The 18,889-nt window shown below is 38.0% G+C and overlaps 3 protein-coding genes across 3 annotated transcripts; 2 read left to right on the top strand and 1 right to left on the bottom strand.

The window, feature by feature from the left end:
* Positions 1–186: 186 nt before the first annotated feature.
* Positions 187–7,772, top strand: gcna (germ cell nuclear acidic peptidase). Its single transcript, XM_056770099.1, has 13 exons — positions 187–266; positions 530–638; positions 851–1,025; positions 1,121–1,187; positions 1,992–2,041; positions 2,123–2,189; positions 2,276–2,355; positions 2,725–3,069; positions 4,447–4,594; positions 5,738–5,882; positions 6,227–6,362; positions 6,467–6,671; positions 7,073–7,772. Exons 2-13 carry the CDS (start codon positions 549–551, stop codon positions 7,302–7,304), a joined length of 1,740 nt encoding a protein of 579 aa, XP_056626077.1. The 5' UTR covers positions 187–266; positions 530–548; the 3' UTR covers positions 7,305–7,772.
* Positions 7,773–8,101: 329 nt separating this feature from the next.
* cetn2 (centrin, EF-hand protein, 2) lies at positions 8,102–10,402 on the bottom strand. Its single transcript, XM_056770100.1, has 5 exons — positions 10,273–10,402; positions 9,762–9,920; positions 9,536–9,664; positions 9,185–9,322; positions 8,102–9,098 (listed from the first exon to the last, which is right to left on the bottom strand). Exons 1-5 carry the CDS (start codon positions 10,387–10,389, stop codon positions 9,009–9,011), a joined length of 633 nt encoding a protein of 210 aa, XP_056626078.1. The 5' UTR covers positions 10,390–10,402; the 3' UTR covers positions 8,102–9,008.
* An 872-nt stretch (positions 10,403–11,274) lies between these two features.
* Positions 11,275–17,269, top strand: nsdhl (NAD(P) dependent steroid dehydrogenase-like). The gene is made up of 7 exons (XM_056769918.1): positions 11,275–11,943; positions 13,068–13,229; positions 13,316–13,462; positions 14,549–14,677; positions 14,963–15,105; positions 16,165–16,267; positions 16,568–17,269. The coding sequence occupies exons 1-7, from the start codon at positions 11,923–11,925 to the stop codon at positions 16,898–16,900; spliced, it is 1,038 nt and encodes a 345-aa protein (XP_056625896.1). The 5' UTR covers positions 11,275–11,922; the 3' UTR covers positions 16,901–17,269.
* The last annotated feature ends 1,620 nt before the right edge of the window (positions 17,270–18,889 follow it).

Genomic DNA, 18,889 nt, shown 5'->3' with positions numbered 1-18,889 from the left:
AAAAAAACGTTGCAACGAAAGAAAATATCATAGGGGAAACGATCCTCAACTACGTTATACGCCACAAACCACGTAAAAGTGTTTAAATCTGACCTACACATCACGTACTGAAACAAACATGCTCCTGTTAAAGCGACAGTGGCACCGGAAGTTGCATGCCCCCTCTCGACGGCAACATCCGGTTGACGAAATTTGAACGAACGTGAGTGTTTTGGCGTTTGCGTGAGTGCACGTTTCTTTTGAAGTATCAAACCCGCTGTTATCAGGTAACGTAATGTTGCACACACATATGCTTCACAAAACTGTCTCTCTCCCGTCCATGATGAATGTAAATGTTCTCGTTATGTTGCCATCGAGTCGAATTTAGATCCAGTGTAAGGCAAACGCTTGGACGAGGTCGACCTGTGTTTGAATTCAATGTTTATTTGAACAACGATTGAAATCGCGAGCGTGTTCATCCGCGTGCATCACTGATATTGAGCGTCTATTTATGTTTATATTTTTAAACATGTACCGGTTTAAACTGCAGTGACAACAGGTTTGCTGCTATGGATCCCGGTACCGTGTCATTGTTTCAAAGAGTCTCAGAAAAGCTTGGTTGGGACAGACATGAAGATCTTGATCAAGTTGAGGAGAAGGTACGACAATTAACTTGTATAATGTATCTTTATTTGTACTATTAATACAACTGTAATCATCCATAAGTGTCCCTGTAGCTCTCAAAGGTTGTGTGAACACGTACTGATGAAATGTGAGCTTGAATGCTGGTTTGGAGAAAAGCATCTTCCAAATTTCTGTTGTTGACATTACAGTGAATATACTTTAATTCTGCATATTTGAATTGTTTCAGCTGAGAAAGGGCTTGAATAAAAGCAGACGGCCAGCATTGGGCAGTTATAACTCCAGTCCGTCCTCAGGAAGAGATCAGACACACCGGCCGCTGCAGTCTGACAGCTCAGAGAAAGAGAATCCATCTCAACCAAATCATGTGCTGTTGAGTTCAGATGATGAGGATTTGGATCAATGTGGGTTACATTCTGAAACACTTTTCTCAGTGTTGTTTGTATGGTCGCTTGCAGTGTGAACTAATGTTGTCGTTTCTCCGTATGTTGTGTTTCAGTTCTTGCTCAGAAGGCTACACCGAAACACACTTTTAAGCAGTGCACATCATCTGCTATGAAAACGAGGTGAGAATCTTCTATCGATGCTAAATGACTTTCAACATGTTCAATCCTTAGTCTACATGAAACTTGGTCTATTCGTTTTTTAAAATAAAGTTCTATCTTCTATACAGTGTCACTAAAAAAGGAGGAAAAATATTGACATTTTGGGCCCAATATGGACATTTTCACTTAGGGGTGTATTCACTTTTCTTGCCAGCAGTTTAGACATCATGGGCTGTATGTTGAGTTATTTTCAGCGGACAGCAAATTTATACTGTTATACAAGATGTACACTCACTACTTAACAGTGTAGCAAAGTGTCATTTCTTCAGTGCTGTCACATGAAAAGATACAATAAAGTATTTACAAAAATGTGGGAGTGTACTCACTTCTGTGAGATACTGTACATGTATATGTATTGAATTTGATTGATACTAGAGGTTAAATTCCTGTGATGTGATTTAGTTAGGTACAAAACACATTGGATTTGTCTATGGAAATAATTACATGTAACCATTGTGACCAGATGTGGAAGGGTAATCCACTAAAAGCCGCTCTGTCAAAAATATGATTGACGTTGATGAATGCTCTCCACTCGTATTATCTGTTACTCAAATTATTTTGCTTCTGAATCTGCAGCTAAATACCAAACTCTGCTTGGTCTGAAATATCTTCTATAGCTAAAAGTAAATGTAAGAGTCTAATGAAAAATGCTCAATTAATCGACAGATTTTAGGTTTTCGCATCAAATTTATTCATATGGAGATTATTCTCCTGATAACCCGGACATGAGCTTATACTAAATCTGTTTCTTTTTCTTTTTTCTAGAGAGCCGGTTCCTGTACTGTCTTCCGATAGTGATAATGAGTTTGAAAGTTGTAAGTTTTGTTTCATCCATTCTCTCTTAACGTAAAAAACTACTTTTGAGAGGTGTAATAAATTGCATTACAATGTAACAGTTTTGAATCGAGTGAAAACCCCAAAGGCTAAAGTGAGGTCACAGTCTGCAAGTGGCAGTGAAGACAGGTAAGTGAAAGAGAGAGTTTGCTGTAAATAAGTGCATACGTGTAAATGTTGGTCTCAATCATTTGTTTATTTTTCTCATGCCTCAGTTTGAAACGCTTCGTAGTGGACAGCATGTCATCTGATGATGATTTTATCAATGACAAGAGGAAGCCTTTCCTTACCAAAGGTACGTATCTTATTAGCTTATTAGGAATGGTTTTCCACAAAAAATTAAAATGCACCCCAGTGCCTTCCTAGGTGTATGTGACTTTCTTTTATCAGATAAACACAGTCACGATTATTTTGCGATAATTTTCTGTCTTAAAATTCCTTTAAACTGCATGTCAAAACATATAAGCAAAGACTCCACTTTCAACTGTTTTATGAATGAGCACATGGTTTGACAGAGACCATTTTACTCTTTTCTTGTTCAGGAAAAGAATATACTTTTTTTTTCTCTCTGTAACCAAATGGGCCAAGTTTCTCAGCCAGTAGATGTGTAAATGTGTGTTGTTTGTGCAATACATTACATCCAACACCTTCTGCCTCTTCCTAGGGAAACCCAAGACTATCAAAACACCTAAATCGCTTCAGAAGACAGAGAAACGGCCTCCGTCTCGCTGGGATCCTCCAGTCTTCCTGAGCGACAGTGAAGATGACGACCGTAACATTGTGATCCAGAGCACATGGAGTTCCAGACACAGCTGCCCAGCATCTAAGGAACATCACAACTCTCGTAAAGAGAAATCTGCTGTTCCTCCGCCGGTCATCACAGTGATGACACCCAGTGGTCAAGACGACACGTGCAGCTCAGAGGAAGAGTTCCAGTCTTTACTGGACAGAGTCAGACAGAATCAAAATCTGGGAGGAAAAACACCTTCAAGTCCAAAACTGCCTCCAGGTATTTAAAAGCATAGTTGACAGAAACTGTCATCATTTACTTGCCTTTATTTCGTTTGAAACGTGTACACGACTCTTCTGCGAAACACAAAAGAAGATCATATGAAAAGATATGCGTCCATCCATACGATGAAACTCTGTGGGCTCAGTGTTGTTTGGTTAACCAGCCGTCTTTGAAATATCTGCATTTGTGTTTGAAATGAAATGAGGGTGAGTCGATTATTCATTTATTTATGGGTGAACTATAGATGCCTGTAAATATATACAGTGAGGGAAATATTTATATGATCCCTGCTGATTTTATAAGTTTGCCTGCTTACAAAGTAATGAAGGGTCTATGTTTTTTATGGTAGGTTTATTTAGACAAAATATAAAAAAAATCTGTGAAAATGTGTTAAATAAATAAAGGTTATAAATTGAGTTGAATTTCAGTCAGTGAAATAAGTATTTGATCCCCCTAAAACATAACTTTGTGGAGATACTCTTGTTGGCAAGCACAGAGGTCAGACATTTCTGATAGTTGGTCACCAGGTTTGCACATGTGTCAGGATACATTTAGTCCACTCCTCTGTCAATCTTTAAGGTTTCTTGGCTGTCTCTTAGCACATTGGAGTTTTAGCCCTCTTCACAGATGTTCAATAGGACTAGGGTCTAGAGACTGGCGAGGACATTTAATGTGCTTCTCCTTACGCCACTCTTTGGTTGTCTTGACAATATGGTTTGTGTCTTTGTCATGTTAAAGGCACATCCACGAACCATCTTCAGTGATCTAGTTAAGGGGACGAGGTTCTCGTCCAAGATTTTACGCTACACTGGCCCGTCCATCAGCCCCTCAATGCGGTGAAGTCATCCTGTAGCCTTAGCAGAGATAAAAAGCCCTAAAGCAGAATGTTTCCAGCCCTGTTCTTCTCAGTAGGGATGGTGTTCTTGGAGTCATAGTCAACATTTCTCTCACTCCAAATACAGGAGTCACTTTTGGTCTCACGGCACTTTCTCCCTTTTCTGAATCATTTTGATGTTCATTGTCAAACTTCAGACGGGTCTTCTTGGCCAGGAGGACCTTGTGGGTCCTTCAGGATTTCAATCTATAGTTTGCCCTGTTATGACACGACTAGTATGAACGCAAAAATACGAACACAAGAATAGATGACAGCTGATGTGTTTACTACCTGAAGTACTCGTATAAGGATAAAGAGTAAAACGAACCCATAAAGCTGAGCAATCAATGTAAGTGTGGACAGTGATGATGCATCCATTAAAAGCTTAAAAGGTTGTTTTATTTGTATTTATTTTGCCTGTGACACTTTATAATGCTGCAACACTAAGGTTTGATACAGAACAGACATGAATGGAAATGATTGATCTTCCAAACTTGTAGAGCCAAAACCACGACCACCATGTTTGTCCACACCGTCTGCAGTGGGTAAGAGGACAGATGAGCGATCACACGTAGGCCACATCCCAGTGCAGACGCCCAGCAGCAGACCAGTAAGCCATACTGAGCCCAGAGCCCCGCCCAACAGCAGGTAATGACCCACATCCAGCCGTCATACACCCATACTGGTGATGCATCGTATGTCATTTCTACAATAAAAGAATAACATTTTTCTCCAGTGTTCAAAATATCTTTCAGATTCACTGACAGTATTTGCATTAATTGTATCGAGGTGGTTTTCCTTACAGGATTTATCTTAAACCAGGACTAGACCTTAGTTTAATTAGAAAATGTAAGTAGTTTTAACAAACATAACTTGCAAAAAAGATTACATGTGTGCATTTTGAGACCAAACAATTACACTAATGTATTTTAAGATATGTCAGTACAAGCTGTTTTCAGTTTGGACAGCTCTTACATTTATTTTAGTCTAGGACTAGTCTGATCCCTGTCTAGGAAACCCCCCATTATGTTGATTTATTTTATTCCTGTGGTGGGCAGATATTATAAATCCACACTATTTTGAATAAGTCATATTAATTTAGTACCCTTTTTCTGATGGCAACCTACAGCATGATAATGCAAACTGGTTTGTTGAACATGAGTTCACTGTACTCCAATGGCCTCCACCGTCATCAGATCTCAATCCAATAGAGTACCTGAGGGATGTGTTGGAACGGGAGATTTGCATCATAGTTGTGCAGCTGACTAATCTTCAGCAACTGTGTGATGATATCATGTCACTATGGACCAAAATCTATGACACCTTGTTGAATCTACTCCATGAAGAAGGCAAAAGGGGATCCGACCCGGTACTAGCAGGGTGTACCTTATAAAGTGGCCGGTGAATGTGTAAATGACATCTCAAACAGAAACTTTCAAACAAGGTTTAGTTGCCTTTGTAAATTAAACATTTTACGTTGATTCTTTCTAAACTAAAAGATGACATCATACTGCAGCAAAATAAATATCTTTGAATTTGAATTCTACTTTTCAGTTTTACTTTCAGTCCGTTCTGGGTCCTGTTCGCTGCCCTTTTGACTTCAAGAAACATTCTCAGTTCAGAACAGAGCACATTAAAACAACTTTGATAATAACAGTTGTCAGACAATAACCGATGTGGTCGATCTCACATTTATTGTGCATCCCTAATCTTGAAAGAACAAGACATTTTGCTCATACTTTTTGCCATGGTCCTGTCTCCTTGTTTTGACAGTGATGTTGTGTTTGTCAGGTTGGTGGTGTGTAAAACTCCAGGGTGTTTCCTGCAGTCTCTATCTGTCCCCGGATCCTCATACAGCCGCAGCTTCAAACAGAACAAAGAGGAACTCACCAGTAAACTCTTTCAGCTCTACAACGCTAGTGTATTTGACAGCAAGGTGCAAACCTGGAACTCTTTCAAACTGTAGTCGATACAGTAGCTCTTGTGTAGTATGTATTGTGCAAAACAGAACACAGGGCTAACCTCCTACCAAATGATTAGAGACACTTTGAATAGATTTTCATCATCACTTTGATGTTGAGGTTTATGGTTACACTGTTAACATGAGTTTACCTACATGCATAAATTTAACAAAAATTGAATTTTAATTGTAATACTTTTTTGGGAAGTATTAATGCATAATGAATGCTAGACTCTGTAAAGTACTGTGCAGTTGCAAGGATGTCTTTCTTACAATAGGCAGAGGTTTAAATCTTGCCTCAATTACAAACTCCCCTTCAGCTTCCCGTCGACATGTCCGTCACATGGAATAAGAAGATGAGGAAGACAGCCGGATATTGCATCTCGGGTCAAGAGCGAGGCACAGGAAAACGATACGCCCGCATCGAGCTGTCTGTCAAAGTGTGTGACTCCCCAGGTACTTGCTACAGTTTTCAAAATGCTATAAACATCAATAAGAATAAAAGTATGTTTAGAATATGATATACATGCCTGCAACCCTGTGTTTTTCTGTGATAACAGATCGGTTGCGAGATACGTTAGTTCATGAAATGTGTCATGCTGCTACATGGCTCATAAACAATGTGCGTGATGGTCACGGGCCCTTCTGGAGGCTTTATGCTGGTAAAGCCATGCTTGCACACCCTGAGCTGCCCATGGTGACGCGCTGCCACAGTTATGACATCAACTACAAGTACCAGTATCAGTGTGACCGCTGTAAGAACACGTAAGTGTCAAACTCTCCAAAATCCTGTTACTTTTTTCGCTTCAGGTCGCACATTAAAAATGTAACCGTCACTATTGATGTTGCTCATAAAGACTACATATCAACATTTGACACATTAATCAGCGTTTGTGGTATCTTACCTAAGCAATCTGATGGACAGTTTTCACAAGGTAAATGATAAAACGGGTAAATATCCCTTAGACTGACATTGCAGAAGTGACCTGAACCATATCTAGAGACCATAGCAAGGTTCCAAAATACCCCACAAACAATAACCAAGAAACGTCTGGCAACCGCCCACCACGTGTTAGCATCACGGCACTCACAAAATCAAAGTTGATCAACTGTTCCTACTAGTAGATGTTGATGATCAAATATTGACTGTATCCTCTGCTGCACAGGATTGGCCGTCACTCCAAGTCACTGGACACCACGAAGTTTGTGTGTGCTTTGTGCACCGGGAAACTGGTTTTACTGACCCCGTTGAAGCCGCGAGGACCCACACCTTTCGCTATGTTCGTAAAGGAGAATTACGGTTCAGTAAGACAGGAACTGCTCGGGCAAAGTCACGGTGATGTGATGCGCAAACTCAGTGCAGACTTTGCCACTAAGACGCGCATAAGTCAAAGCTGATCTGGGATCAGATACCTTTAATAGGAATAAAACCTTTAAAACCTCAAACCTTCAAGACTGCTGGAGTAGTAAGAGTTCTGTTAGTGCTGGAGGATGCTGTCTCTTATTTAGATTTGATTCAGATTGTTTTCCACTGTGAAATGATCATATTTATGATGGTGTTTATGATATTTGAGCCGTATTCAATTACTTGATTTTTAAATCTGAATGTTTACAATGAGGACGCTTCAATTTTATACCAGCCACTTAAGGAATGTCTGTGTAAGTTCTCTTGGATAGTAGTTGCTTTTTATGTGTTTGTTTAATTATTTCAAATGTCTTTTTATGTTATTTCATATTAAAAAAATTGTACATTTGCAGTTACTGAGTAGTTACTGAACAGGTAAAATGTCAATTTCAGTTGGTTTTTTAAGACTCGTAATTTATTAAGTTAGAAACAACTCAAGTGTTTTTCCCCAAATAACAAACAAATATTTATTGGAGGCTGTTCAGTAATATTTGTTTGAGGTCTATAATACATTGTAATACATATAAACATTAAAAACTATTGTTTAGGGTAAAAACTGACTAACTTTTTTTACTTTTATGTGATTGCACAATGTTTTGGCATAGCAGCGAGATATTTCCTACTTCCTTTTTTCCAAAATGTCCTATAAAAAGGACGTCTTGTTTAATTGCAGGTTGAGGATGCTCCGTGACCGCATCTTTCAGAGGATGTAGCCTTCGGAGGACGCAGCCTTTCGAAATGAGACACATTTGCTTTGCCTTTTCCAGATATATAAAACTCAACAAAAATCTCAATAACAAACACCATTTAATTTAGTTTCAATAATAATTTTAAATAGCATCTCAATTATACTCTTATACAAGACATCTGAAACTAATTTGAGAAAAACAGAAATTACAAAAATATAATCACAGAATCACTAGAAATTCACTAAAATAGCCGAACTTTCCTCTTATCAGACTGAGGCACAGAGAAGGGATACAGTATAGTTTTAATCCCTGAAAGCGTACAGTATCATACAACAGATTGATGCAAAAGGTAACAGAAGACATTGTAAAAAAATGTAACAATCATAAACTGCTTCAGGATTGTGTAATCCGTTATTATTTCAAAAAATATTTTATATCAAGAAACCTTAAAGCATTAACACAAAGGTAAAGAATATCTGTATTCTACATTATATGATTCAATCACTACAACTGCTGTTGTGTGCTTCAGTTTCTTTATATCTTTAAAGGAATAGTTCACCAAAAAATGAAAATTCTGTTGTTATTTACTCACCTACTCATCTACTCAAGTTGTTCTTATCCTGTTTAAATTTGTTGTTCTGCTGAACACAAAGAATGATATTTAGAAAAACGTTTTGATACCAAACAGTTTTGGGGCACTATTGACTACCGTGGTAATCAATGGTGCCCCAAAACTGTTTAGTTTCCCACATTCTTAAATGATGTGTTCTGGAGAACAAGTTTCGCAACAATTTGATTGTGAGTTAATGATGACAGAATTGTCATTTTTGGGTGATCTATTCCTTTAAGATCTCAGAATATAGTCTGTAAACGGCTGACGTCTTTGCTGTTTGGCAAACACACAGAGATCTTAATGACCACTGGGATTAGGCATCTAGGTTTTGGAATGGTACATCAATGGTGCATAAAACTAAAATTCAGATCAGACTTCTGTGCTTACAGTGACGTTCAGTACAAACTTGTTTTCTTCATAATGCGAAGAAATTCTTGCTGGTTAACTTCTCCATCACCATCTCTGTCTGCTTCCTCGATCATTTCCTATATTCAAGTCATAAACAACAAACATACTGTCTATTATAGTATCATTTCATACTATTAAAGGTTGTAGGAGATTTTGGTCTTACCTGTAGCTCCTCGTCTGTCAGGTTTTCCCCGAGTTCTTTGGCAACTCTCTTTAGATTCCTGAAGGATATTTTCCCTGTCTCGTCGTCATCAAACAGCCGAAATGCCTTTAGAATTTCTTCCTTGGAGTCCTTTTCTGCCTTAAGATTTCCAAACAAACACAAACATGTTCAGGTCTATTGTATTATAGCAATTATTTTGATTACATAAATCACATGTTTAAAGCCAGGATGCGAGTACTTTAACCTTATTTTTTATTTGCAATTCATTTTGAGGGTCATTATTTGTATCAGTCTAATTCTTCTGATTTTCGAGAGAAATATGACTGACATGTAAAATAGTGTAACTCTCACCATTTTTTGAGTCATCACTGAGAGGAAATCAATGAAAGAGATTTTTCCAGTAGCATCTTTGTCCACCTCTGCGATCATTTTCTTGATTTCCTCTTTTTTAGGCTCAAAACCCAGAGCACGCATGGCCACCTGCAGTGTAGTTCCACAACAATAACAACACAGTGAACGCACGACATCTCTTACACATCACCTGCATGTATATCTGTTAGATGGCATTATATCTCACCTTTAACTCCTTCACCTCAATGTAACCAGAGCCGTCAGTGTCAAACAACTCGAAAGCCTCTCGAATCTCCTGTTTTTGCTCCTCCGTCAGTTCAGGCTTCGGACTGGCTTTTTTACGAGGGGCTACGGCACCCAGTGAGGGTCTTTTGGGACTGGTGGCCTGAATAGAATTGAATAAAATCGAACGACTAAAACATTACAGTAACATACAGAATTTAATGTACTGTAGGTTATAAATACAGTAAACATACGTGAAAACATATATTGCCACAAGATATTACACATTATAGTTTCTCTGATTAATAAAGACGATCGTTCAAGATATTTATATTATACGGCGGCGGCAGTAGCACAGATACCGTTATGCGTGTAACATTAAAGCAACGTGTCGGTAACGCTACGTACAAATAGAAATGAAACAATAATTGTAATAAAAGCGCCTGAAGGAAGTCAAACCCCTTTCATATCAAAAACAAACACACAAATGACAAAGGAAGACAAGGTTCACTCACCATCGTAATCGAGAGAAGCCAACAAGGATAATTTATTAATACTACTATGGTGAAGGATTTGTTATGAATATTCGTGACGAATCTTGCTCGGGTGGGAAGGCGTGGCTCATTGATCATAAATAGGTTACGTATGACAAGACGCACCAGGAAGTAAATTGAGAAGCGCCCATTCGTCATAGTAGGATTTTTAAATCTTCTCAGGGTTCTCGCTGTATTTACACTTGACGTCAGAGAATAGACTTTCATTTAACTTTCATTTTTTCGATTATTGACTCATATCCACTGATGGTGAAGGGTTTTATATATTTTATCTGGGTTCTATATGTTTTATCTAAGGGTTTATATCAATTACATTTTCTGAGTGTGTTTTTATATGATTATTACTTATTACTGCTTACCTTATATAACATTGCATTATTTTACTATGTTGAGTAGGGTCTCAAAATATTAGTGCAGATGGAATTTTCAACAGGATATGGGGGTTGGGATTCAGCAGCTTGAGGGTTTGCACGAGAACTCAGCAGTTTGACCTGAGGTCATCCTGCACATGCAACACGCATACCCATAGAGCACGGGTTTTAAGAAACAAGGTTATGTGGAGACCAGGGGGGAGGAAATATGCTGTTTTGCAGATAGTAAAAGAAGAAGAGTGCGGCCGGAATGAGCACGAGGGGGGTCATCACTCCATGGGACACAAAGAAAGCAGCAAATGTGGAGGCGCTCGGGGGAGGCACAGCTTGAAGAAAGAAGATACACCCTCTCACATACACACTATAAATATGTTGTACACTGTTTGAGCGAGGCTGATTCTCTCTGTGAAGACTTTTTTGTCTGAGACAAGCCCAGCGCTGAGATTCAACTTAATAAACTTCAACTTTTATTCATCTGAAATCCTTAAAGCCAATTTTTGAACGCGCAGGACAGCAGATGTCCATCAATGGTCGCAGGTTTTCGTGGTTTTTATGTTCTTTAAAATTCCTGTGATTAAATAGGTAATTAAACAATTTGCCGATTTATATCTCATCAATCTTACCTCAATCTAAAAAAAAACAATTACGTTTATTGCAAAGGTCGTTATTATTTATACAGTACACGTTATTAAACTTCTCTTATAATATCCCTTTTTTGCCCTAGCATGTTTGGAGAGAAGTATCTTGTGTTTAGTATAAAACATTCAACAATAACCTTTAGCAAGATAATTTAAACGCTTACTTCATGATCATGTTAGGGGAGGCGAATGTGTTCTCCCAGATTGATTGGTCAGGGTGGTGGCGCTCTTTGACGTTACCGTTTTGTTATTGGTCAAGCTCACACGTTGACGTGAATGTGGGCAGCCGGTTCAACCAATCAGGGAGTTCAGCACTCTCTGCCGATGATGGCTTCATATGTTATCATTACAGCTGGAGTGTTCAACAGGTGAGCATCGCTGTTTCAGTACAACTACTGTTCAAGAGAAACGTTTCTTATGTCGTGTGCAGCGAGCTGGTCCGTAGGAGTAAGTGTGGTTATTGAAAACAAATAATTAAGACGGAACGGCGATATAGTCCAGCAGATTTAACCGTCAATACCCCGTAACGTAAGTTCTGAAAAAGTAGATATTGTGCAGTGAACTGGTTCACCTGCTGTTCAAAGGAGCCGGAAGAATCAAACATGGCAACTCGTATCAGACCTGTGAGTATTATCTTTTTTTATTTTGCAATTTTTTATTTTTTGACATTTTACGCGTTTACATGTAGGACTATAATGTGTATTTATTGTTGTTTATCCTTTAAAACACACTTCTCTTGTTGCATATACATTTTTTTTGTAAAAGTTTTATTTTAAAACAAACCGTGGTTATATTGTGGTAACCATGGTTTAATTGTAGTAAATACATGGTACATTTTCGTAGGGGTCATTTGCACAATCACACAACCATCAGTCACTGGACATTGACTTCTGTACTCCTTTAAAATAGAACATACATATATTATTGTGTATCTGTTAATTATTTCACATTTATTTGTACACACTCTTTTCATTGTGTATAATAATAAGAATATCTTTTCAATTTAAATGCTAATTTTTCTAGTTTAAATTATTAATCATACTGAGGGCCCCTTGGAAGACAGCTGGGGTCCCCTGTTGAGAACCACTGGCCTATAGAGACATGAACAGTCCACCTTTGATCATCATTTATGCCATCCTAGACACATTATTTTATATAATATAAATTATTTTTCTAATGCTTTAGAATTTTTTTTGTTAAATGGGTTTATGAAAGACAAAGGATCATAATTTAAACTTCGGGTTTGTAAATGCATGATACGCACATTCATGAGTGAAGTTTTGTCCTAGCATTGCTAGGATAAGTAACCTTGACCCTTATTCATAATCGATACATACCGGCTGCGCACAGCTCCTGCCACCACTAAATGACATTATATTTGTCCCTTATAGTCATTAACAGACATACTGACTTCAACCTGGACCAGTAAATAACAGATAAATAGAGTGAGAATGTAATATAAAAATTAGTGTTTGATTATTTAGTCTACAAGTCATTTCATTTATTTAAAAAAATGTGGAAACAATTGTATCACACCCTCACCTGGCTGCATTATTATTATTTGTAAAATAAGGTCTTTCTGGAGTGTGTGTACATGATTATAAATGTGACAGCTCTATAAAAGCAGAATATTATTGAAAGTTCAACTTTGAAGCACATGTGATTGACGGACTAGCATTACTCAACATTACTTACTACCTTATAGTAATGACAATACAATGTGAGCTTGTGAACATTTTCTCTGCAGAGTAACAAGCGGTGTGCTGTCATCGGGGGATCGGGGTTTCTCGGCCGGCACCTTGTGGAGCGCTTGGTGGACAGAGGATACGCAGTAGCTGTGTTTGATATCAGGCAGAGTTATGAACTTCCAGGAGTGACCTTTTACCAGGGAGACCTGTGCGACAAACACGTGAGGATCCTTCCAACATAATGCATGTGCAGTATGATACAGTGGTCATGTTTTCACCTCCTAAAATGACCTTCTGTCTTATTTAGGCTTTGCTGATGGCTTTGAAAGATGTGTCTATAGTATTTCATTGTGCTTCACCTGCACCAGCCAGTGATGACCGCGCTCTATTTCAGCGGGTCAATATTGATGGCACACGTACTGTTATACAGGCCTGTCATGAGGCAGGTGTACAGGTATTAGTATTGAGTGCAACACTGACTCAAAAGGAGATTTACAGTTGTAACTAATTATGTCAAATGTTTTGATCTTTTTTGGAACTCAGAGATAATTGCCCTAATCTTTAAAGAAAACTAAGAATTTTCCTGGAGATGTGTGAACTCCCTAGGCCCCTGCTTCTCAGAATTTTTTTTCTTTTGACGGATGATATTCAAATGAGAATTACCTGTTTGTCAAAAATGTTACTGCCTAAAATTGACATTTTGATAGACAAAGTTGTTTTTGTTTTCTCTTTAATTCGAAACTATAAAAATGCAGATAAAAAAACCCTAATCCTTGTTCATTTTAACCCCTTTTACCGACATCGATAAATGTCTACATACAGCATTTATGTTGTAAAAGGTATAAAAATCAGCAAAATTATTCAAGATGTAAATGATTGGTTCTGCTAATGATCTGATTATTTAATAAATGAATAATAGTTGTTTGCATACTACTACTAATACATTTTATTTATAGGTCCCTTTCTGACACCCAATAGCAAATAGTCACAACAGTCATCAAATAAAAACTTTAAATGAATACAAGCTAGATTTAAACATGGGATAGTCACACAAATAAATACACAAATAAAATCACAGAAAAGCCAGCCTAAAAAAGTATGTTTTAAGACGAGATTTAAAAACATTTAAATTTTCACTACATTTAACATCCTGCGGTAATGAGTTCCAAAGGTAGGGAGCTGCGTGACTGAAAGCTCGAGAACCCATAGCTGTGCGTGTTAGCATACATTTACATTAAGTCATTTAGCAGACGCTTTTATCCGAAGCCACTTACAGATGAGGGAATCAATGTAAGCAATTGAAACAACAGAAGGACAATAAGTGCAATAAAAGAAAACTAGTCTCATATAGCCCACCACAGTATACAGAGCTGAATAAAAAAATGTATCAGTAGAAAAGAGATAGAAGTCAGAACCGATCAGTCAGGTGTTGACCGAAGAGATGTGTTTTCCGACGATTCTTAAAGATGGCTACAGAATCTGCTGATCTGCATACTGGCAAGTAAATATTGTTGGTAACGTTCATGGCTTTTTTCCACAGAAATTGGTCCTGACCAGCAGTGCAAGCGTGGTGTTTGAAGGAACTGACATCAAGAATGCAAAAGAGGATTTGCCTTACGCGAAAAGGCCAATTGATTATTACACAGAGACCAAAATACAACAGGAGAAGGTAGGAATAAATCCAAGAATTATTAATCTTGATTGCCTGATATACCCTTGTGCTCAGAATAAAGTGAACTGTTTAGTTTTTTATGGGTCACTTTCATAGGGCTGTTTTTACGGGGCTGAAAACCCCAGATATATGTTCATATGACAGAGTTTTGTTCAGCCCAGATGCTTTGGTTGCTATGATACAAATATCTGCCGAAATAATATGAGGACTCTGAGACGGAAATATAAACTCCCAACATTGTTTTGCCAGTCTTTGTTTAATAATCTTTCTCTCCCTGTTTAGATGGTGTTGGAGGCCTGCAGTAAGGAGAGGGATTTCCTCACTGTTGCTATTCGACCTCATGGCATCTTTGGCCCCCGCGACCCACAGTTAGTGCCCATTCTGGTAGATGCTGCCCGCAGAGGAAAGATGAAGTTCATCATCGGGTGAGCAATAGTAACTTTTTACCTGGTGCACATTTAAAGGGTCTACTATGTACCATCCTACTGGTACTAGTGGTGCTGAGACCTCTTCAATCCTCTAGGTCGCAGTATTCAACCAAAAAGGTTTTTACTGCGGTTTGCAACCTTGTTTTACCAAAGCCACTAGATGGAAACCCTACAACCTTTAGCATAAAAAGCAAAACGGCTAATGCTAACGCCTTGGCTTTAGTGGGACGCAGGAAAGGAAAACAGGCTTGTCTTTTTAATAGATGTGAATGGATGTTGTTAGCCGTTGCACTTTCTCCAAATGGAAGCGTTCCTTACAATAAGAGTATCTCTGGTCTTACTTTTTACCCTGGGTTTCATTCAGACGTGATCGTCCCTCTGCCCCGTTCCATTCAAAGAGTGCAGGGAAAAAACATAATTGTATCTCTTAATGTGTCCATTTAAAATATACATTTACATTTAGCAGACATTTACAAGAAGCAATTGGGTCAACATTAGGACAACAAAAAGCATAAGTGCAATAAAAACATGTCTCACAAAGCCTACTACAGTGTACAGAGCCAAGTTTAGTTTATCTATGTTTAAGTAGACATACTTGCCAAAGGATCAACAAAAACATGATCATCTGCTTAGTATCCTAACCATTAAAAGTATTTGAAGGAATAGTTACGTATGTCATATTGCATATCAATAGATCATCCCAAAAACACACACAGATCCTATAAATGAGTGTAAATGATATGCTTTATAAAAATATCCCCCTCCCATTCTGCTTTACAAGTTTGGCCATTTTTTTGCACCTATTAAAGACTGGCAAGCTGAACTAATTGTGTAATTACGGTACATAATTGATCGATTTCCGGGGTTTTTCCATTTCGTGTTGTGCTGGTTAAGTGTCAACCGATCTTCAAGTGTATCAATAATTCTGTATAAATTATTATATTTATTACATCATAATTCATTATTATGCCATAATTTTAAGGGCATAAATCAAAGAAAATATGCTTGTTCATAAACGAATGTTTTCATGGATCGATTTTTTTTTTTTATATGCAGAGATGGATCTAACCTTGTGGACTTTACTTATGTGGAGAATGTAGTTCATGGGCATATTTTAGCAGCTGAACGCCTGAAGATCGATTCTCCATTGTGCGCTCAGGTATGGAATGTGAGCGAGTGAAAGATATTTGTACAATCTAGATGTATAGTCATAGATCCAGTCCCAAGTCTTTGTGTGTGAAGTGTAAACGGGCCATACGATTACATACAGGAAGTTGCATTTCAAAGGAAATATCTACTCGACCACAAACAGTAAAAAGATTGTCCTAAAAATATTTTTAGGACAATGATGTGTTTTGAGTTAACCAGAACTTTACGCCCTTCAGAAGGATTTCTGATAAAATAACACTTGTACATCAACAGTACCCTATAAATGTACTTCTTTATCTCTTGATAACAGGCTTACCACATAACCAATGATGAGCCAGTGCGTTTCTGGGACTTTATGTCACAGATTCTGGTGGGTCTGGGTTACAGCGCACCCCGGTACCACCTGCCCTACATGCTGGTCTATGGAATAGCTCTGTTGCTGTGGCTGATAGCCTTCATAATGCGGCCCCTGGTCCAGATCAAACCCACCTTCACTCCCATGAGAGTCGCTCTGGCCGGCACTCACCATTACTACAGCTGTGCCCGTGCCAAACAGGACATGGGTTATCAGCCTGTTGTCCCTTTAAAAGAAGCAATAGCACATACAGTAGAGAGTTATCCACATCTACGGAAGGGAGCGTAAACCCCAGGAAATAATTCTCGCTTCCTCACTTGATTCCTCAGCAGAAACATGAGCCTGAACTCTGGATTACCAGTGTTTACTGTACTGTAAAGTAGGTTATATTTACAGTGCACTTCATCAGTCCTTCACGATCTCAAACAGATTTATGTTGGGGGAAGTTGTGTGACCGCTATTAAGTTTTTCAGGTGGGCTGTATAAACGTCAAACAAATCAAGTATTTTGTCTCGCATTCTTTTTCTGGTTAAACCGTTTAAAGTCAACATGAACTTTGCAAGCCAGAATATCCAATTGCAAATCAAATAAAACCAAAAATAACCAAAACATGTGTTTGCTGTAATCTTTAAAGTAATAAAGCTAAGTTTTAATGTTTATTTTCCACCCGCGTTGCTTTGATGTCAGCTCAGATGTGGCTAAAGGTATTATACTGACTTATTATTTTTTACTTTGGTTTTTCTGCACTCGATCCTTTTTTTCTCGACCAGCTCCCTTGTTTCCGATGTTGTGAATCAGTATATCGAGTACACAGTTCAGACACTGGTAAAGACCCTGCTCACTTCCCATTGGGACAATGTTCACTCATTTTCCTGTGAAGTAACTGCTTTTATTAACCAACAACCGGTACAAAGGAGAAACACATTCATTATTCTGTTACATATCAGTGCAAAAATGTGGTCGATTATTAAATTTAACTGTTAAGTAGATTGTGATGCCTGCCTCTCAAGCAACGTTTGTTTATACATAACATAAAAAAAGTGTTTTTCCTTACAAAAGTTCTGACGCGTTTCATGACGTTCATTGAGTCGGCCCCTGTGATTTCTGTTAAACGTCTTCAAAACTTGTCACATGGTTTCCTGTGAGGGAACATAGGGAGGGTGGATGCTCCCTGGTTTTTGCGGTGCATTGTGAAATTTTATAAGGAACAAACGATTGAGTGCACTGGAAGGATTTTGCAAATAAAGGCCAGTGCACTGACTACTGACCAAGGGAGCTGATTGTGACATTAATTTTCCGTAGAATTCCCAACACAGTCTTCATTAACATTTTAAGAACTAAAGACCTTGGTTACAGGGATCAGGTGTGAGCAGTTCGGTTTGAAGCTGGTGAAGACGGTGGATTCTTCCACCCCTGCATTAAGGGATAGATCATACATCGTGTGGTTTGAATGTATGTATGAATCTAACTAGTAAAATGCCATATCAACAACCTGTCACATGATAAAAATTAATATCATTTGCTTTCCTCATTTTACTGCAATATACCGAATTTTAAGTTTTACATTTTCCAGCCACATCCCAAAATTGTCCTATGGTGTCACTGTTCCAAGCATCATACATAAAAAAATGTAAACATAGACCTGTTGATAAATGCCTCGGGCGTATGTTTTAGTAAATGGAAATCATTTTTTCCATCCATATATTCAATTACGCAAAAACTTCATATGTTTTTGTCACAAAAAACATGTTTCTGGTGTGACACCATATCCTGATTTTAAATTGAGTAATTCCACGGACAACTTTAATTAGTGGGAGGATCCCTTTCAAGGTCATGTTACTGAAGCCCCGGGTGACATGTGGACATGTTAAGTATTTGTCTCAGAATTGTTCAAATGTTTAACCTTTTTGAAGCCACTATAAATGTTGTCCTTTGGTTTGTTCATAGGTAATATAATGTTTTCATAATAAATTAATACACAATGAAAGAAAGGGTCTAACAACGAAGATGAATCAAATACTTTTTGTTTATTATATGAAGGTTTTTTATTTTCCTGTCACGCCATAAGATGTATTTACGGTTGAGTTCAGTGAAATCTTTTTAAAGTTTTTTTTATGTTTTGAATACTGTCATTCTACACTAGTAGTCCTTAAGCGTTTTGCTGCACAAATGGCAGCAATGTTGGATTTTTGCAATTCCTCCAGTAGGTGTTGGATGGGAGGTGGGGTTCTTTTTCGGATAGTTGACATTCCCCGCTCACAGATATGAATCATTATC

The sequence above is a fragment of the Triplophysa dalaica genome, chromosome 16 (assembly GCF_015846415.1).
Source record: "Triplophysa dalaica isolate WHDGS20190420 chromosome 16, ASM1584641v1, whole genome shotgun sequence".
NCBI lineage: Eukaryota > Metazoa > Chordata > Actinopteri > Cypriniformes > Nemacheilidae > Triplophysa > Triplophysa dalaica.
This window is presented reverse-complemented; position numbering and strand designations above follow the sequence as displayed.